Here is a 20,636-nt window from a genome sequence, read left to right on the forward strand (position 1 = left end):
TTGAGCTAGGGCCAATGCCCATTTTACCAATAGACCCAGTGGGGTCCACTGACATCCCCTGCCTCATGCCGCAGCTTGCTGCCTGAAGCCTTCAACAGCGGGGCAGGAGTTCTGCTCCTAACTGAATTCTTCCCTGGAGAGTCCCCCTGCACCCAAGAGCTCTGCTGTGTCAGGCCCAGGCGCACAAGGGGCAAGACCATCTCCCTGAGGAAACTGATATTCACGTAAATTTTGGTCAGAGGGTAATTTCTTACCCTTACTAACTCTCTTCTTTGGAGCTGGCTGGTCTTGATTCTCCCTGATTCTTAGCCTGTGCTCTTGTAGTCACAAAGACATTTGCAGGGATGCCCAGCATTGCTTCATCAGCCTGCAACTCCACTTCAGCTGGGGCTAAGGCCTCCAAATGATTGCCCATTAGACATTCTTCAGGAATAGAAGAGGACACTACAACTTTTTTTAGAGCCAGTAAAAAGTAAACCTCTCCCCCTAGTTAAAGTTAACAACTGCCATGTGGTGGCACTGAGTGATACCAGCATTGGTGACTTGGTAATTGTGACCAAATAAGATCTGCTCCAGAGACAACAGTTTTTCAGTCATCATGGTGGCACTGGCACCTGTGTCCCAGTAAGCTTTTGCCTCAATACCAGTTATGACGGGGTACTGCCTGTATTTCCTCATATTAGGAGGCCAGGTAGCCAGAGTGACAAGGTCAGTGCCACCCTCTGATAATAGGACAGCCTCAGCGCTTTCTCTGACTCTGCTGGAGTCGACTGCAGTACCCAAGGTGAACCCAGCCACACCCTTGGTTGAAGTGCTACTACCAGTGCTATTGCTAGGGGCACTAGTGGGATGTGGGGTGCATAAAAAGTAGGCAAGGTGACTGGTTGGACCTGTAGAAGACTTTCTTCTTATCTTTAGATTCCCCCCATCCTTCTGCTGAGTTTTCTTCTTTTGGTCACCCCCACTGTGGGATTTCTTACCCACCCTGGTATGAACCAATTTGTCTGCCTTCTTTCCCAATTCTTGGGGAGAAGTCAGATCAGAGTCCACTAAGTATTGGTGCAGTTTGTTAGACTCATAGTTATTAAGGATGTGCTCTCATGATTAGATTGTACAGCCCTTCATAGTCATGCGCATTACTATCATGTAACCAGCCTTCCAGAGCCTTAACTGCACAGTCAACAAAATCTATCCAGTCTTGAGAGGACTCCTTCTGAGTTTCCCTGAACTTAATCCTATACCCAACAGTTGTGAGACAAACCTATCAATCAGAGCCTCCTTCAAGACCTTGTAGTTGTCTGCATCCTCTTCCCTCACTGCTAAGAGGTTGTCTCTTCCTTTGTCTGCAAATGAGAGCCACAGGATAGCTGCCCACTGCCTTTGAGGGACCTTCTGGATTTTACAGGCCCTCTCCAAAGCAGTAATCCACTTATGGATATCAGGCCTTGTGAGAAGGGACTATCCTGCTAAGGTTCCTGGAATCAAAAGTGTCTTCCCTATCCCTGGACTCTCTATTCAGCCTCTGTGGGGTTCTAGCCGCAAATTCTCTTTCTATCTTTAGGACCTCTCTCCCATGAGCTAGTTGCTGTTTTTTCAACTTTAATTTGGCCTTCTCAACTTTCAGCAAGCTTAATCCCCTTTCTAAGGATCCCTCTACTGACCTAGAATGGATGGACCCAGCAGAAGAGGCTGAGACGAGGGAAGCTGTGGATGAGGAGGATCTACTCTTCCTAGAAACCCTTTCGACCACTTTAGGAGGGGAGAACATGGGCCCTATGCTACAACCCCCTCTAGTACTACCAGGATTGCCCACTTCATGCTCAAAGGTTTCTTCTCTCTCCTCAAGCTCTTGACTAACATGGCCGTAGGAAGTACCTAGTCCCTCCTTATTCAGCACTGGTGGCTAACCCTCCGCATCAAACTCTCTTTACCTATCAGGGTTCTGTATGTGATCCTGAATGAGCAAGACTAAGAGAATAGATTTGACAGGATTACTACACGTCTTAAGTTTCCTAGCTGTAAATAGGGTCCTAAGCTCCTGGGACTTAAGTGCTCCGTACCGAGACTTCTGAGTTCGGTCTGCTTCTTCAACTAGAGACATGATGTTAGAGTAGTGTATGTAATGAACCTACCTGCTCTAAATTTCTAAACTTAAACAGTTTGGAGAAAGGGATATGCTAGACCCCTGACTACCCAAGCAAAATGTTTAGAAGTGTCTGAGTTTCAAGTACAGTATGTACCCAGCAGTTAGAAGTGATATTTCTTCTGGAAAGTCACTGATGACTAAGTGGTAAAGCAGTGCAAGTGTTTTATCCCACTGCTTAACCACCTATGTAGGAGGCTGACTCAGTTTATGGGTGTACACCTTTGGTGTGACACTCTATACTGAGTCCTAGTAACCCTTACTGATAGTGCTTAGGTGTCCAGATAGCAAAAGCTTTCCTGGGTAGCTGTGGTGAGCAGCTAAAGCTCATCTAGGAGGAGTGTAAAGCACTTGGAATACCACAATAGTCCGTCTGTAACTGTACACAAGAAAGAACAACACTGGGTGTTGCAAAAATAAAGGTTTCTTTATTACAACATTAAACACTATACTAATGCTGATATAGCTCCACTTGGAGATATCCACACACAAAATATACACTTATAAACAATCAAAAATAGCTTAGGAATACACGTGGCCCTATGAGGGGGCCAAAACATACACTAAAAAAGTGGTATACGAATGGAGGTGCCCAATCAAGGAAAGTGTGTTAGGATCCCAGGTGCTGGGGGAGTTCGAAAATATACAGTGTCAAAGTTCAGTGACCGTAAAATAAGACCAGCCTTAAAGCTAAAGTGAAAGGTGCATGCACCATTTCACGCAGGCTGCAGTGTTAGGCCTGCAGGCACAGTTTGTATGGGCTCCAGTGGGTGGCATAATACATGAGAGTCCCCTGTTACACCAATGCCCTGGGTATCTAAGTACCATATCCTAGGGACTTATATGTGTGCACCATTATCCAATTGTGTGTGTAAAAGTTTTCCAGTCACCAAATTTAGAGGAGAGAGAGCACAGACACTGGAGTCCTGGTTAGCAGGATCCCAGTCTACTACAGTCAAAACATACTGACACCAGTCAAAAAGTGGTAGTAAATGTGTCAGAAAGATGCTACTTTACTACATCACTTAATCACAGATTTGTACGATATAGTTATTAACAGTGTTTATTAAAGAAGTCCTCACATGTGGACAAAGAAAATATAATTACATGGAATGGTCAGTTTTGTTGACCACATGTTTGTACAATTTTTGTGAATAATGAGCATTGACAATAAACTAGTTTTGTAAATTACTATGCAAATACCAAACTAGTTATTCAGCCCTGTGTGAGTGGTTAAGAAAGGGTCTTGATTTCTTTAACTGTTTTCTGCTCAGTTTTTGCAAAATAACTCTTCTAATATTGTTTTCTTAGACTCCTTAATGTGCTCTCTAAATGTCTACAGTCTAAGAAATTTTAGAAAACTAGGAACGTAAAAAGTAAATTCTTCCACAACTCGTCCCTTCTTCTTCCACAAGGTCAACTACTAGATCCCTAACATAAACACAGTCTGCAAAATCGAGTTATATTTGAGACTGCAAATAAGCATTGCGTGCATCCAAAATTGCATTCTAGTTTGTTCTCCAAACCTTAAACTATGTTCATTGTTTCAGAAGAAAATTATGTGAAACTGTTTTTTCAGGTTGTCTTATCAAATTTTAATCAGTCATCATTGCAGCTCGGATAAATTTATGGCATGCTACAGTATTAAACACATTTTTTTGTTTGGCAGGTACAACAGTGCCATCAGCAATTCAGATGACCGCAGCTTATTTCGACGGATGAAAATTAATTATGCAGTCTTTGATGAAGGTCACATGCTAAAAAATATGAGTTCCATGCGCTACCAGCACCTTATGACTTTAAATGTAAGGGCTGCTATTATCTGGGCTTTTTTTGTTTACCCCAAGCTCCCAGTGTACTTCCATGATAAAACCAAACTTTGAATTTCCTAATATTTTTAAGTTGTCTTGGTTTGTCAAATCAGAAGGTGAATCAATCTTCTAACATTTATGAGATAATGACATGCTTCTGTTGTCACTGCTTCTGCACTTAATATGCAGTTATATTCCAACTATATTCTGAGATTCTTTTAAAAGTGAGGAGGGATTTAGAACAATGCCCTGCATTTACCCCCTATATTCTCAGTACTGATGTTTGGTCAGGCCTCACAAAACAGTTTGGCTGGGGGAAGTCGCACGCACCTGTTGACTTAGCATTTAATGCTTCAAAATGTAGGCGTTGCTGAAGCGGAGACTAAAAGAACATGGTGGTATGTTTATAGCTTGTACACTGAATAATGACTTCATACAGATTCTTCATCAAGGCCGGCTTTAAAGCGGCGAGTGCTCACTTGTATTGGGGGGTGCTGACCTTAGGGGGCGCCGTGTTTAGCAATAACTTATGAAACTTGTGATTCAAAAGCACCTGCTGAAAAGCTCCTTGTGCATCCAGCCTTCAGGAAGCAATTAAATATCAAGAATACCTCTTGTGATTAATGTTCCTGCTAGGGAGAGAGATGTGAGTTTTATCTAGCGGCAGCTTTGACTCGCTATAAAGTAGTGTAGACGGTTAATATGCCTGCTGTAAAGAAAATAACTATATTTTATGTGGATAGCTGAGTGGATTAGTAAAGACAGCCTTTACCAGCACTTTTAAACAAATGAATGTATGTGAAAGGGAGGCTATGGAGAGATGAGGGACACATTTGCTGGGTAGTAGTGAGGGAATCCTAAGAGGTGGTCATGGGGTGCGGGTGCCAAAAAAGACTGTCGAACAGGGTGCCACCAGCACTAAAGCTGGCCCTGTTCTTCATCTTAAGAAATATCTTCAGAGTTTCGACAGAGACCCAGAGACTTTGAATATGCCCCATAAAGTATACCACAATTGTGTGAAAGCTGAAACAGAGCCAGTTAAATTATTGTTATAACTAGTTTCTAAATATCCAGGTATAATAGTATAACTGCAAAGTTAGTTTTTTATGAAAAATGTAAGCTTTCCATTATTTTTATGAACACTGAAATGCTGCTTTCCATTGATTTTAAAATGAACATCATTTTTTCATTAGTATGAACCAATAATAGTTTTTCGTTCCACGTAAATTTGAATTGATGCTGCCAACACCTGTTTAATTCCTTATGGCTTTCTCTATAGACTAAAATTGAAAAAGCAGACTTAAAGGGGATGCAGGTGGATGTGGAGATGTTGAGCTATATTCATGTTTCCTCTTCCAAAAACACAGTGCAGAAAAACACGTTGACTTTAATTGCGCACAGTTGTCATATTCCACACTTAATGCTGTTGGATACTTGAAGCTGAAGTCAATCTCATTTAGAATAATAGAATGTTTTAATTTGAACGACGTCTTGGTAGGTTTAGCCCAAATATTATAACATTCAGTATTCCTCTTCACTAGTGTGGCATTCAAATAAACTCTTTTTGTGCTTACCCTACCAAGATCCTTAAAATCTAGATTTTTAGATATGTTCCTAACCTTTGGAAGGAACACCCACTTCACCTACCCACATAGCACCTGATGTCACAGTATGCTGCATGGGCTTGGGGCTTACTGTGAAGCCTCTTCATGTTGGCAGGTGAGATTCACTCTTCAAAAGACAGTGATGTAGCAGAAGGCAACCATTTTAGCATTTCCAAACAATGATGTAGGCCAGCATGTTTTAATAGATAGAACAGCAGCACAGCCATCCTTCACACAAGACAACATCTTAGACTTTTAGCAAACCAGGATCCTTCCTTTGTGAAGAATATTTTAGTGCCATCTATTAAAGAATGATGGTGCATACTGTATCTCACTTGCAGACATTTTCATAGCAGTCATAATTGAAATAAAAATCGAATACTGATATTTAGCGGGATTTGTGACATCTAATCTGATGGTAATTAACTCGGTTTAACAGATCCTTATTTCAATAGAGAATTTTTTGTTTACAATGCTTAGTTTTTTTGAAGGTACATTCTAACTCCTGTTTCTGACACAGACGGCAAGCCCAAAATGTAATTTATAATACAAGCGGAAAAAATCTTATAATGTTGGAGTTTAGGGATCGCCACTACTGCAAGACCACTATTCTTAAGACCAGAAGCACCTTAGTTAGTGGAAGTAGATGTGGCAGGCCCAGCTTCTTATGGCATTTCCTGAGTATCTGCGGCACGTTTGCATGCACAGTAGAATGAGACATATTACTTAAATAAAATTGTGGGCCATTCCTCCCTAAGGGAAGAGGCAGTCTCAGTTAAACCCTAAGGACATTTTGCCCATTGAATTTGCACATTTTAAAAGTCTTCTTTTTGCAATATCAAAAAGTTAACTGGAAATTCTGCAGATGAATTAACTTGCCAGCATCAAAGAAATGCTTTTATTAATAAATGGCTTACCTTGCCATTTACTTCCTTGCCATTTCTTAGTAAGAGACCTGCAAAACCTCTCTGAGTGAATATCCCAGAGAAGAGTATGTCAGGTGTTTCTTGTAAACTTGAGCTATGGTTGTTCTGTGTTCTTATTAAACCATTTTTGAAGAAGATTTAACAAAAATTTTAGGACTTGGCAAATGCAGATCATCCAGAGCTATTAATTCGGTCTGACTCAGTAGGATAGTGTGATAGTTGGTGTAATCTCTTGCGCGCCCACCCACAGTAAGCAAAGTAGTATTAATGAAAGCTGATTATCATCTAATCACTGCTTCGAATTCTTGGAGCGATCGTTTTTTGCTCTATATAAATGTTGTAGTAAGATACCAGACTAAGGGGGTTATTCTAACTTTGGAGGAGGTGTTAATCCGTCCCAAACGTGACGGAAAAGTGATGGATTTACCACCAGCCGTATTACGAGTCCATTATATCCTATGGAACTCGTAATACGTCTGGTGGTATATCCGTCACTTTACCGTCACTTTTGGGACGGATTAACACTCCTCCAAAGTTAGAATAACCCCCTAATTGTATATAAGTGTTCGGTGGCATGTGTAGCTGCAGATACACATGCTGTGCACATCCCGCCATCTGGTGTTGGGCTCGGAGTGTTACAAGTTGTTTTTCTTCGAAGAAGTCTTTTCGAGTCACGAGATCGAGGGACTCCTCCCATTTCGACTCCATTGCGCATGGGCGTCGACTCCATCTTAGATTGTTTTTTTTCCGCCATCGGGTTCAGACGTGTTCCTTTTCGCTCCGTGTTTCGGGTCGGAAAGTTAGTTCGAATCTCGGAAAAATCGTCGGTATTGTTTGCGTTCGGTATCGGGTTAGTTATAACAGATCGACACCGATTTTTGAAGAGCTCCGGTGGCCCTTCGGGGTTTTTTCGATCCCCCCGTCGGGGCCTGGTCGGCCCGGCCACGTGTCTCTTCAAGGCTGATGGAACGGACCCCATTCCGCTTCTGCCCAAAATGCCATAACAAGTATCCATATACAGATCAGCATCTGGTCTGTAACTTGTGTCTGTCTCCAGAGCACAAGGAGGATACCTGTGAAGCCTGTCGAGCGTTTCGGTCGAGGAAGACATTGAGACCGAAGAGCAAGAAGACTGCAGATGGTGTTGGCGCCGACAGGACAAGGGCGTTTCGAGGAGGAAGAAGAAAGCTTCTCCATCCATGAATCGGACTCGGACGAGCACGATCCCGAAGAAACGCCGAAAACCGTGAGTAAGACATCGAAACATAAAACTCACGAGAAGACAACAAAAGCCCAGGGGACGCCACCGCCAACAGGCCATGGCTTAACCCGAAAGATAGGTGACCGATCATTGGCACCGAAAAAGGGCATGCATATGGCGAAGTCATCCGACTCCGGTCGAGATACCACCACACAGCAATCTCTGGCCCGAGACACCGGCCCGAACAGATTCGGCACCGAGACAGTGGCACCGAAATGGTTCGGCACCGAGAAACCACGACGCCAAAAATAAAGAAGGTTGCCTCGGAGCCCAAAAAGGCGACCGAAAAGATTTCGATTTCGAAACATCCAGCATCGGAACCGAAAACAGGTTCCTACACAGAGGAACAGGGATTGTCCTCCCAGATGCAAGGACATAAGTTCGGATAGGAACTTCAATCTGTTGAGCCAGACTACACTCAAAGAAGGCTCCACATTCAAAAAGACCACAGGGAAGATAAGCACTCTTCCCCCAATTAAGATGAAAAGAAGACTTGCCTTTCAAGAAAAGGACAAGCAGCCACAGGCAAAGGTGGCAAGACAAACAACTCCACCACCATCAATGCATACATCACCGGTAGCCACTCCACCACTGATGCAATCTCCGACTCATACTGCAATGAGTCAAGATGATCCTGATGCATGGGACCTTTATGATGCTCCTGTATCAGATAACAGCCCAGACTGTTACCCTACAAGGCCGTCGCCACCTGAAGACAGTACATCCTACACGCAGGTGGTCTCAAGGGCAGCTGCGTTTCATAACGTCACCTTGCATTCAGAACCAATTGAGGATGACTTTTTATTTAATACACTCTCCTCCACTCATAGCCAATACCAAAGCTTACCTATGCTCCCAGGAATGCTAAAACATTCAAAACAAATATTTCAGGAGCCTGTTAAAAGCAGAGCCATAACTCCAAGGGTGGAAACAAAGTATAAGCCACCACCAACAGACCCTGTTTATATTACGCAGCAATTAACACCAGATTCTGTGGTGGTTGGGGCAGCTCGCAAGAGAGCAAACTCTCATACCTCGGGAGATGCACCACCTCCAGACAAGGAGAGTCGCAAATTCGATGCTGCGGGTAAAAGAGTTGCAGCACAAGCAGCAAACCAATGGCGTATTGCCAATTCACAAGCACTTTTGGCAAGATATGATAGAGCTCATTGGGACGAAATGCAGCATTTCATAGAACACTTACCCAAAGAGTTCCAGAAAAGGGCACAACAAGTGGTAGAAGAAGGACAAAGTATCTCCAATAATCAGATACGGTCATCAATGGACGCAACAGATACAGCTGCAAGGACAGTAAATACTGCAATAACAATAAGGAGACACGCATGGTTGCGTACGTCAGGATTCAAGCCGGAAATACAACAAGCCGTGCTGAATATACCCTTTAATGAACAGCAGTTGTTTGGGCCGGAAGTCGACACTGCTATTGAAAAACTCAAAAAAGATACTGATACCGCAAAAGCCATGGGCGCACTCTACTCCCCACAAAGTAGAGGCACATTTCGCAAAACACCATTTAGGGGAGGGTTTCGAGGTCAACCTACAGAGGCCACAACCTCACAAGCAAGGCCCACTTATCAAAGCCAATACCAGCGGGGAAGTTTTCGGGGGCAATATAGAGGGGCACAATTCCCAAAAAATAGAGGGAAGTTCCAAAGCCCCAAAACCCCTCAAAACAAACAGTGACTTCCAAGTCACACATCCCCAACACATAACACCTGTGGGGGGGAGACTAAGACAATTTTACAAACATTGGGAGGAGATAACAACAGACACTTGGGTACTGGCAATTATCCAGCATGGTTATTGCATAGAATTTCTCAAATTCCCTCCAAACGTGCCACCGAAAACACACAATATGTCAAAACAACATATAGATCTTCTAGGACTAGAAGTTCAGGCATTACTACTAAAAGAAGCAATAGAATTAGTACCAGAACAACAGAAAGGAACAGGAGTTTACTCTCTGTACTTTCTCATACCCAAAAAAGACAAGACTCTGAGACCTATATTAGATCTCCGAACATTAAATACCTACATCAAATCAGATCACTTTCACATGGTGACATTACAAGACGTAATCCCACTACCCAAACAACAAGACTACATGACAACACTAGACCTAAAGGATGCATATTTCCATATACCGATACATCCTTCACACAGAGTACTTAAGGTTTGTGTTCCAAGGAACACACTACCAATTCAAGGTGTTGCAATTCGGAATAACAACTGCGCCAAGAGTTTTTACAAAGTGCCTAGCAGTTGTAGCTGCACATATCAGAAGGCAGCAAATACATGTGTTCCCGTACCTACAGGGAGTGCAGAATTATTAGGCAAATGAGTATTTTGACCACATCATCCTCTTTATGCATGTTGTCTTACTCCAAGCTGTATAGGCTCGAAAGCCTACTACCAATTAAGCATATTAGGTGATGTGCATCTCTGTAATGAGAAGGGGTGTGGTCTAATGACATCAACACCCTATATCAGGTGTGCATAATTATTAGGCAACTTCCTTTCCTTTGGCAAAATGGGTCAAAAGAAGGACTTGACAGGCTCAGAAAAGTCAAAAATAGTGAGATATCTTGCAGAGGGATGCAGCACTCTTAAAATTGCAAAGCTTCTGAAGCGTGATCATCGAACAATCAAGCGTTTCATTCAAAATAGTCAACAGGGTCGCAAGAAGCATGTGGAAAAACCAAGGCGCAAAATAACTGCCCATGAACTGAGAAAAGTCAAGCGTGCAGCTGCCACGATGCCACTTGCCACCAGTTTGGCCATATTTCAGAGCTGCAACATCACTGGAGTGCCCAAAAGCACAAGGTGTGCAATACTCAGAGACATGGCCAAGGTAAGAAAGGCTGAAAGACGACCACCACTGAACAAGACACACAAGCTGAAACGTCAAGACTGGGCCAAGAAATATCTCAAGACTGATTTTTCTAAGGTTTTATGGACTGATGAAATGAGAGTGAGTCTTGATGGGCCAGATGGATGGGCCCGTGGCTGGATTGGTAAAGGGCAGAGAGCTCCAGTCCGACTCAGACGCCAGCAAGGTGGAGGTGGAGTACTGGTTTGGGCTGGTATCATCAAAGATGAGCTTGTGGGGCCTTTTCGGGTTGAGGATGGAGTCAAGCTCAACTCCCAGTCCTACTGCCAGTTCCTGGAAGACACCTTCTTCAAGCAGTGGTACAGGAAGAAGTCTGCATCCTTCAAGAAAAACATGATTTTCATGCAGGACAATGCTCCATCACACGCGTCCAAGTACTCCACAGCGTGGCTGGCAAGAAAGGGTATAAAAGAAGGAAATCTAATGACATGGCCTCCTTGTTCACCTGATCTGAACCCCATTGAGAACCTGTGGTCCATCATCAAATGTGAGATTTACAAGGAGGGAAAACAGTACACCTCTCTGAACAGTGACTGGGAGGCTGTGGTTGCTGCTGCACGCAATGTTGATGGTGAACAGATCAAAACACTGACAGAATCCATGGATGGCAGGCTTTTGAGTGTCCTTGCAAAGAAAGGTGGCTATATTGGTCACTGATTTGTTTTTGTTTTGTTTTTGAATGTCAGAAATGTATATTTGTGAATGTTGAGATGTTATATTGGTTTCACTGGTAATAATAAATAATTGAAATGGGTATATATTTTTTTTTGTTAAGTTGCCTAATAATTATGCACAGTGATAGTCACCTGCACACACAGATATCCCCCTAACATAGCTAAAACTAAAAACAAACTAAAAACTACTTCCAAAAATATTCAGCTTTGATATTAATGAGTTTTTTGGGTTCATTGAGAACATGGTTGTTGTTCAATAATAAAATTAATCCTCAAAAATACAACTTGCCTAATAATTCTGCACTCCCTGTAGACGATTGGTTAATCAAAACCAACACTCTAGAAAGGTGTTCACAACACACAAAGTATGTCATAGAAACCCTTCACAAACTAGGTTTCTCAATCAACTACACAAAGTCACACCTTCTGCCGTGTCAAACACAGCAATACTTAGTAGCGACAATCAACACAGCAAAAAGGGATTGCCACTACAAGTCCACAAAGGGTTCAAGCATTTCACAATGTAATACAGGCCATGTATCCAAATAAAAAAATACAAGTAAAAAAGGTGATGAAACTCCTAGGCATGATGTCCTCATGCATAGCCATTGTCCCAAACGCAAGGTTGCACATGCGGCCCTTACAACAGTGCCTAGCATCACAGTGGTCACAGGCAGAGGGTCAAATTCTAGATCTGGTGTTGGTAGACCGCCAAACATACACCTCGCTTCAATGGTGGAACAGTATAAATTTAAACCAAGGGCGGCCTTTCCAAGACCCAGTGCCACAATACGTAATAACAACAGATGCCTCCATGATAGGGTGGGGAGCACACCTCAATCAATACAGCATCCAAAGACAATGGGGCACTCACCAAAAACAGTTTCACATAAATCACTTAGAACTATTGGCAGTATTTCTAGCGCTGAAAGCATTTCAACCCATAATAAGCTACAAACACATTCTTGTCAAAACAGACAACATGACAACGATGTATTACCTAAACAAACAGGGAGGCACACACTCAACACAGTTGTCTCCTGGCACAGAAAATATGGCATTGGTCGATTCACAACCACATTCGCCTAATAGCACAATTTATTCCAGGAATTCAGAACCAGCTAGCGGACAATCTTTCTCGGGATCACCAACAGATCCACGAATGGGAGATTCACCCCCAAATACTGAATACTTACTTCCAGAGTTGGGGAACGCCACAAATAGATCTATTTGCAACAAAGGAAAACGCAAAATGCCAAAACGTTGCATCCAGGTACCCACAAGATCAGTCTCAGGGCAATGCGTTATGGATGAGTTGGTCAGGGATATTTGCTTACGCTTTTCCCCCTCTCCCACTCCTTCCATATCTAGTAAACAAGCTGAGTCAAAACAAACTCAAACTCATACTAATAGCACCGACATGGGCAAGGCAACTTTGGTACACAACACTACTAGACCTCTCAGTAGTGCCTCATGTCAAACTACCAAACATACCAGATCTATTAACGCAACACAAACAACAGATCAGACACCAAAATCCAGCATCGCTGAATCTAGCAATCTGGCTCCTGAAGTCCTAGAGTTCGGACATTTAGACCTTACACAGGAATGTATGGAGGTCATAAAACAAGCTAGGAAACCTACCACTAGACATTGCTATGCAAATAAGTGGAAAAGATTTGTCTATTACTGCCACAATAATCAAATTCAACCCTTACACGCATCTGCTAAAGACATCGTAGGATACTTACTACATTTGCAAAAATCAAAGCTAGCTTTTTCTTCCATTAAAATACATCTTACAGCTATTTCAGCTTACCTGCAAATTACGCACTCAACTTCTCTATTTAGAATTCCAGTCATAAAAGCATTTATGGAAGGTCTAAAGAGAATTATACCACCAAGAACACCACCAGTTCCTTTGTGGAGCCTCAACATTGTCTTAACACGACTCATGGGTCTACCTTTTGAGCCCATGCACTCTTGTGAAATGCAATACTTAACATGGAAAGTTGCATTTTTAATTGCCATCACATCTTTAAGAAGAGTAAGTGAGATTCAAGCATTTACCAAACAAGAACCATTTATTCAGATACACAAGCATAAGGTAGTTCTACGAACAAATCCTAATTTTTTTACCAAAAGTCATATCACCGTTCCACTTAAATCAAACAGTAGAATTACCAGTGTTCTTCCCACAGCCAGACTCTGTAGCTGAAAGAGCACTACATACATTGGACATCAAAAGAGCGTTAATGTACTACATTGACAGAACAAAACTAATTCGCAAAACAAAACAATTATTTATTGCTTTCCAAAAACCTCATACAGGAAATCCAATTTCTAAGCAAGGCATTGCTAGATGGATAGTTAAGTGCATTCAAACCTGTTATCTTAAAGCTAAAAGAGAACTGCCTATTACACCAAAGGCACACTCAACTAGAAAGAAAGGTGCTACCATGGCCTTTCTAGGAAATATTCCAATGACAGAAATATGTAAGGCAACTACATGGTCTACGCCTCATACATTTACCAAACACTACTGTGTAGACGTGCTAACAACACAGCAAGCCACAGTAGGACAAGCAGTACTACGAACACTGTTTCAGACAACTTTAACTCCTACAGGCTGAACCACCGCTTTTGGGGAGATAACTGCTTACTAGTCTATGCACAGCATGTGTATCTGCAGCTACACATGCCACCGAACGGAAAATGTCACTTACCCAGTGTACATCTGTTCGTGGCATTAGTCGCTGCAGATTCACATGCGCCCAACCGCCTCCCCGGGAGCCTGTAGCCGTTTAGAAGTTGATCTTGAACATCTGTATATTTGTAAATATATATATTACTTTAAACTACATTATGTACATACGTATTCACTCCATTGCATGGGCACTATTACTAGCGCATACAACTCCTACCTCACCCTCTGCGGGGGAAAACAATCTAAGATGGAGTCGACGCCCATGCGCAATGGAGTCGAAATGGGAGGAGTCCCTCGATCTCGTGACTCGAAAAGACTTCTTCGAAGAAAAACAACTTGTAACACTCTGAGCCCAACACCAGATGGCGGGATGTGCACAGCATGTGAATCTGCAGCGACTAATGCCACGAACAGATGTACACTGGGTAAGTGACATTTTCCATACACATATATGGCTAGCAAAACCCTAGGGAAATATACACCTTTGAAAGGATGGCCAATTAAACCAGGTTTGCCCTGCCCAGTAAAGATTTGGGAATAAGTTGTTCCACTTTATCATGTAATGGATTTAAATTAAGATGCCAAATCTCATTGCGGATACCAGAAAGTTGAGGCCCAATGATATTCAATGTTCCTCGTGAGTAGTTGAGACAATAAAGCTGGAACTTTATCTGCCATAGCTTGAGATATTAGATTCTCCAGAATTGAATCTTTCAAGTGGTCGCAAAAGCAGTCAGTAGAAAAACATTTGGTCTGCTAGAGAATAGACCTTCAATACAGTTTAGTAGCACATTCACCCCATTGAACACCCAAAATACAGTCAAATATATGAAAGTACTCTGACCTCTACTCCATCCAAGAGGCCACAATACCCCCTATGTCTGTCAAACATGCTGTATGTAAGGAGTCTCCAATAAACTCCACTTCTTTTTCTCTTAGAGATTTTGTTTTGTTTTCATGCCCTTGTATAGGGAGTATTAGAGATTTGTCCTTCCGCTTTCTGAACATCAGTCTGACTGCTTCCTGTACTATTTCTAAGACCCTCCAAGATGAGCATTGAAAGCCATCCCTATCGTAGGTGAAATATGGTTGTAAGGAAGAAAACTCACGCAGACTCCATTGAATATCCCTGCAGTTGTGCCTTGACTGAAGAAAAAGTACAAACCCACCTGACCGTCTCAATCAACTTGCTGGATATCTGAAAGCCTATTTATTTATTGGTTGTCAAGGAAGGTGTCCACTGATGGTCTTGCAATCCAGTATCCCCATGCAGCAACCCACTGTACATTGATGGTCAGAGAAATTACTCTTCTAGTAAAGGAGTATCATGCTTTACTTTTACCTCCATTGAGAGAGTTAATTCTCTGGTGATTTGGTACTCTGATATTGCTTGAGGCACAAACACCATCAAGGCTATTCTGAGTCCAAGAGAGTGGCAGTTATCAATGCCTCTACGATATGTGCTACAGTTCTTAAAAGACAATATTGATTGTTCAGTCATTCTTTTATCAAGGAGTCTCTAAGCATCTTTCATTCTAATGCCAATAGTCTTTTTGAAGTGCATTTGGCCGATTGACCTTACCACTACGTTCAGACACAACTACAGCAGTTCTACTTCGGATACATCCATTTTCAGCATGCAAGGAAATTGCAAAAACTTTACATTCCTCACTATCCAAGAAATGAGGTGTTGCTTACCCAAGGTTCCATGATTCCAGACATCAGTTACTTTTTTGCTAGCAGTGGCTACTCTGCCAACTTGTCCTCTTGCCCTTTTAGTCTGTCTTGCATGGCTCAGCCAAACTGTTTCATCTTTGAGAGAATGGATTGCACCACCCCAACCCCAAATGCAGTGAGTCCCCTTTGAGGCTTTCAAACTCTCTTCCCTATCTCAACAAACCCCTCTCATGCTGCTGAGCTGTATGGGAGATCTCTGAAGGAAAAAGTATTTTTCTGAAACCCTCAGCACCCTAGAACCTATCACACTGCACCAGTCCTCCCTGTGAGCTCCTCCTGCAGATTAAAGGACCCACCCTACATTGCAGGTCGGGGTTTCAGTCTTCCCCTACTTCGACAACTGGTTGTTGAAGGCGGGCTTGCCCCTGGCTGTTGTCTCCCACCTCCAGACTACTGGGGACCGCCTGCATTCCCTGGGGGTTAACTATAAAGGTGGCAAAGTCACACCTGCCTCCCTCTCAGATGCTCCCTTTCATCGAAGCTGTTCTGGACAAAGTGCAGCTTCGGGCCTATCCTCCCAAGTGGTGAGTCCAGGATATTCAGGCTATGATACCAATGTTTCAGCCACTATCCTGTATTTCTGTGAGAATACATGCCAGACTGAATATGCGGGCTCTGCAGTGGGACTTGAAGTTCCAGTGGGCGCAGCATCAAGGGAATCTCTCTGACATGGTCCAGATTTAGGAGGGCACTGCACAAGATCTACATTGGTGGCTCTTGAACTGTGATTGGGTTAGCGGCAGATCCCTCTCCCTTCCCCAACTAGATCTGACAGTAGTGACGGATGGGGTGGTCATGTGAGATAGGCAGAGATCAGAGGCGTCTGGTCTCCGGCAGACTCCGGGCTCCACATCAATCTTTTGGAGCTCAGGGCGATCAAGTTAGCATTGAAAGCATTCCTTCCCTCTTTCAAAGGGAAAGTAGTGCAGGTCATCATAGACAACACCACCATGTGGTACTGCAACAAGCAGGTCAGGGTTGGGTCGTGGACCCTTTGCCAGGAGGCTCTGCGCCTCTATACATGGATGAACATCGGGGCATTTCCCTGGCGGGCTCTCTGAACGTCAGAACGGACAAACTCAGCTGACAATGCCTGGTCGATCACGGGGGGGCGTTTCCGTCCATGGGTGCTCTTTCAGCAATGCAGAGAGCCTTGGTTAGAGCTATTCGTCTCCGCAGAGAACGTGCAATGACAGCTGTTTGGTGCATTTTTAGGTTGGCACTCGCTGTGCAAAGCTTTGCGTCTCAAGTGGAACTCAGGCCTCCTGTATGCCTTTCCACCCAGACCACTTCTGCACAGAGTTCTCAAGAATATCAAGAACGACTGTGCCCGGGTGATCCTTGTGGCCCCGGATTGGGCACGATGAATCTGGTATCCTGAGCTGTTAAGCATGGTCATCGATCCTCCCATCAGACTGCCCTTTGGGGGGATCGTCTGTCGTAACAGGGGGCGGTTCTCCACCTGAACCTTTCCAGTCACCACCTTATTGCATGGAGATTGAGCAGCAGCAGTTGACAACTTTTGACCTTCTGCCCAAAGTCTGTAACGTTATCTTGGCAGCCAGACATCCCTCCACCAAAACGATATACACCTGTTGATGGAATAAATTTGTGGCATGGTGCACAGACAAGCCTGTTGACCCCCTCTCTACCCTTTATCTGAGGTCACTTTCCTTGCCCAGCAGGGAGGTGCTTTGGGCACCCTCAAAGGTTATCCGTCTGCTATCTCTGCTTTTCTGAGATTACCTGACCAACCCTCCTTGTTTAAATCTCCTATTAGTAGATTCCCGAAGGGTCTTGCCTATTTGTTCCCTCCTCCATTCACAATGCCCCAATGGGATCTGGTTTTACTTTTCTAATGTTTGCTCCTTTTGAGCCACTTCATAGCTGTCCACTCAGCCTTCTCACTTTGAAAATAGCCTTTTAAAACAAAGCTTTTACGCACCCCCCCCACATCCTTTTAAGGAAGAGGAGGGACTCCACTGCCTGGACCCAAAATGTGTGCTGCGTTCTATCTTGATCATACCAAAGAGTTCGGGTGGATGATCAACTCCTTGTGGGTGCGAATAAAGGTCAGGCAGTGCAGAAAATAACCATCTCCAGATAGGTTGTTCTCTGCATTTAAATGTGCTGCGCATTGGCTAAAAAGCATCCTCCTGAGGCTTTCGGTGCTCACTCTAACAGAGCAACAACTGCAACCACTGCATTAGCATGTAAAGTTCATGTCCTAGACATCTGTCTGGCAGCAGCGTGGGTGTCACTGCACACGTTCACCAAACACTTCTGCCTGGACAGTCAGGTCCAAAGGGACGGGTATTTTGCCTGTTCGGTCCTGCAAGACCTTCTAGTATGATATTGGTGCACTGACTCACCTCTCCCTATGGTATTGCTTTGGTCCATGCTTCTGTCATAGAAAGTTGTGAGAAGAAACTGATGTCAGCAGGCTGGAGTGGCACCTATATAGGTACCTCGATGTCATAACTGGGTTGCATTACGCCGCCGACGGACGCAGAGCCGACCAACACCACCTAACTGCAAGCAGGGGTACTCCTCGAGGAAAAAAATCTCAGGATCCAGACTGATGACTCAGGAACATTCAAAGGCAAGGAATCTGCAACTAGAATGTATCTCTACCAGATAAGACGTAACCGAAGGTAAGTAACTTGTTCTTCAACGCACTGAATTTCCTCATCTGTATATCTGAGACAATTTACCATTTCCTTCCCAGGATAGGCCCTAGTTTACTGCAAAACCTAAGAAGGCATGTGGAAATGTTTCTGGAGCTACCTGTGAGGTTGGGGCTCAAGCACAAGTCAGTAAGAGTATACTTATTCAAATTTCCGTCTTTCGTGTAATGCAGTCTCTGTTCTCTGACAGGATTATTAAGAAATTCATTAGAATCTTCCCTCCAGCTCAGCAACTGTCAATCAAATAGAAACCTATTACTGTTGTTTCACAAAGTTGGAAAAGTCCCCTTGAAGCTGTTCCATATCCAAAGACAGGTTTCTGCCCTCCTGCTGCTTGACCAGCTCAGGCAGAGGAAGGCAGAACAAATGATTTAGCTTTGGAGAGGGAGGCAAAACGCTCTCCCTTTGGAAATAGGTGTTACATTGCTTGGTAGGCGTAGCCTCCCCAAGCCACCGGTATGCTTTGAAGGTTTGATGATATGGTGCCCTCCTTCCATAAACCGGTTTGTACCAGTCCAGGGACTCCCAGTCCCCACTCTGGCGTGAAACTGGACAGTGGAAAGGGGAGTGACCACTCCCCTGTCCATCACCACCCCAGGGCTGGTGCCCAGAGCTCCTCCAGATGGCCACTTGATCCTGCCATCTTGAATCCAAGGTGGGCAGAGGCCCCCGGGAGCATCTTAGTGGCCAGGTCAGGCAGGTGACTTCACAGCCCCCTCCTAATAGGTGGTCACCCTGCTAGGTGACCAGTCCCCCTTCCTTGGCTATTTAGGGTCTGCCTCCAGGGTGGGTCTTCAGATTTGACGCGCACGATTCCAGCACTCTGCATTGTTTACGTCATCTTCCTGCCACCGGGACTGCTACTGGACTCTCCAGGAACTGACAATATGTGACTCAAGCAACGACTCTGCTCTGCAACATTGTTCCTCTGGCTCCTTCCAGCAACTGCAACATTTCCCTGGCTGTGCACCCTCTGAGGTAACAAGTCTTCGGCCTGCACAAGAAGCAAGAAGGAATCTCCATTGGAGTGAAGGAGTCACTCCCCTGCATCCTCAGGCACCAACTGCAATGATGTCTGTCTGTGTTGGTCTTCTCTCCTGCAAAACTTCAAAGGACCTGCTGGTACAATGGCGGAAACAGGCAGTGCTGGGAAAAGAAGAAAGCTGAAATTTTCAGACAAAGAACTGGAGGTGATCACAGAGGAATGCTGCCAGCACCACGACAAACTGTTTGGGAAGGCAGCCCTGAGTGTCCCAGACACAGAAAAGATGATGATTTGGCAGCAAATTCAGGAACGGATTAATGCCATAGGGGTGAGCCACCGCACCCTGGAGGAAATCAAGAAAAGGTGGTATCACCTGCGCTCCAGGACAAAGGAGAGGGTAGCAGAGCGGCTGAGAGAAATGAAGGGCACCGGAGGAGGCCCATCCACTGTCCCACCACCAACAGCCACGGAAGCAATGGTGGAGCAGACCCTGGAGCCTGAGGCCGTACTCGGAATGGGAGAAGTGGACAGTTCTGCGCCAGGGACATCCAAAAATGAGTACCATGAGATATGCTTTCACACCTACAAATGCAGTATCCACACTCTCCCAGTACACAGCAGCAGGCACCACCAGACTAGCTCCATTCCAGTCAAGCAACCACTAGAATAGTGCATTATGGGCAATGTAGTACAGTAGTCAGCATATAGGCAAATGTTTATTATGAGGCATAAAACAGATGTGAGAGACTGACAGTGTATTCCCTATGTCCCACAGGTCTCCCACAAGACTCCCCCAGCAGCGACAACAGGCAGGGAGGAGACCATGGGCCAGAGACAGTGCAGGAGGCTGCTGCAGAAATTCCTGGGCCCAGCAGGACACCACCAGAGTCCTATCAGGAACAAGAGCAGGAAATGGGGGCAGCTGATACGACCCCTGGCCCCAGCCCCACAGCAAGTCGTTCTGAGCCAGCAGCAGGGCAAAGGTGCAGACGCAGAGTTCTGGCGGTGCCCCAGGAGGAGATAGGGGAAGCAGGCTTTGCAGGAATGGAGGCATCCCTCATCAACGGTCAGCGCCTGCAAAATAGACAAGTGAGGTCAATCTCATGAACATTACACAGGCTGCAGAGCAACATGACCACTGGGCTGGCTGAAGTTAACACGCAGTTCACTAGAATGAATGAACATATGGG

General features: G+C 44.3%; 1 protein-coding gene across 2 annotated transcripts in view; it reads left to right on the forward strand.

Annotated features, from left to right (window-relative positions):
* SMARCAD1 (SNF2 related chromatin remodeling ATPase with DExD box 1) overlaps positions 1-20,636 on the forward strand; it is a 690,140-nt gene that overhangs the window by 406,492 nt on the left and 263,012 nt on the right. For both annotated transcript variants that reach the window (XM_069238045.1, XM_069238053.1), the window contains one exon: positions 3,813-3,948. In XM_069238045.1, coding sequence (XP_069094146.1) covers positions 3,813-3,948 — 136 coding nt within the window. The remainder of the gene's footprint in view (positions 1-3,812; positions 3,949-20,636) is intronic.

The sequence above is a fragment of the Pleurodeles waltl genome, chromosome 1_2 (assembly GCF_031143425.1).
Source record: "Pleurodeles waltl isolate 20211129_DDA chromosome 1_2, aPleWal1.hap1.20221129, whole genome shotgun sequence".
NCBI classification, from domain to species: Eukaryota; Metazoa; Chordata; class Amphibia; order Caudata; family Salamandridae; genus Pleurodeles; species Pleurodeles waltl.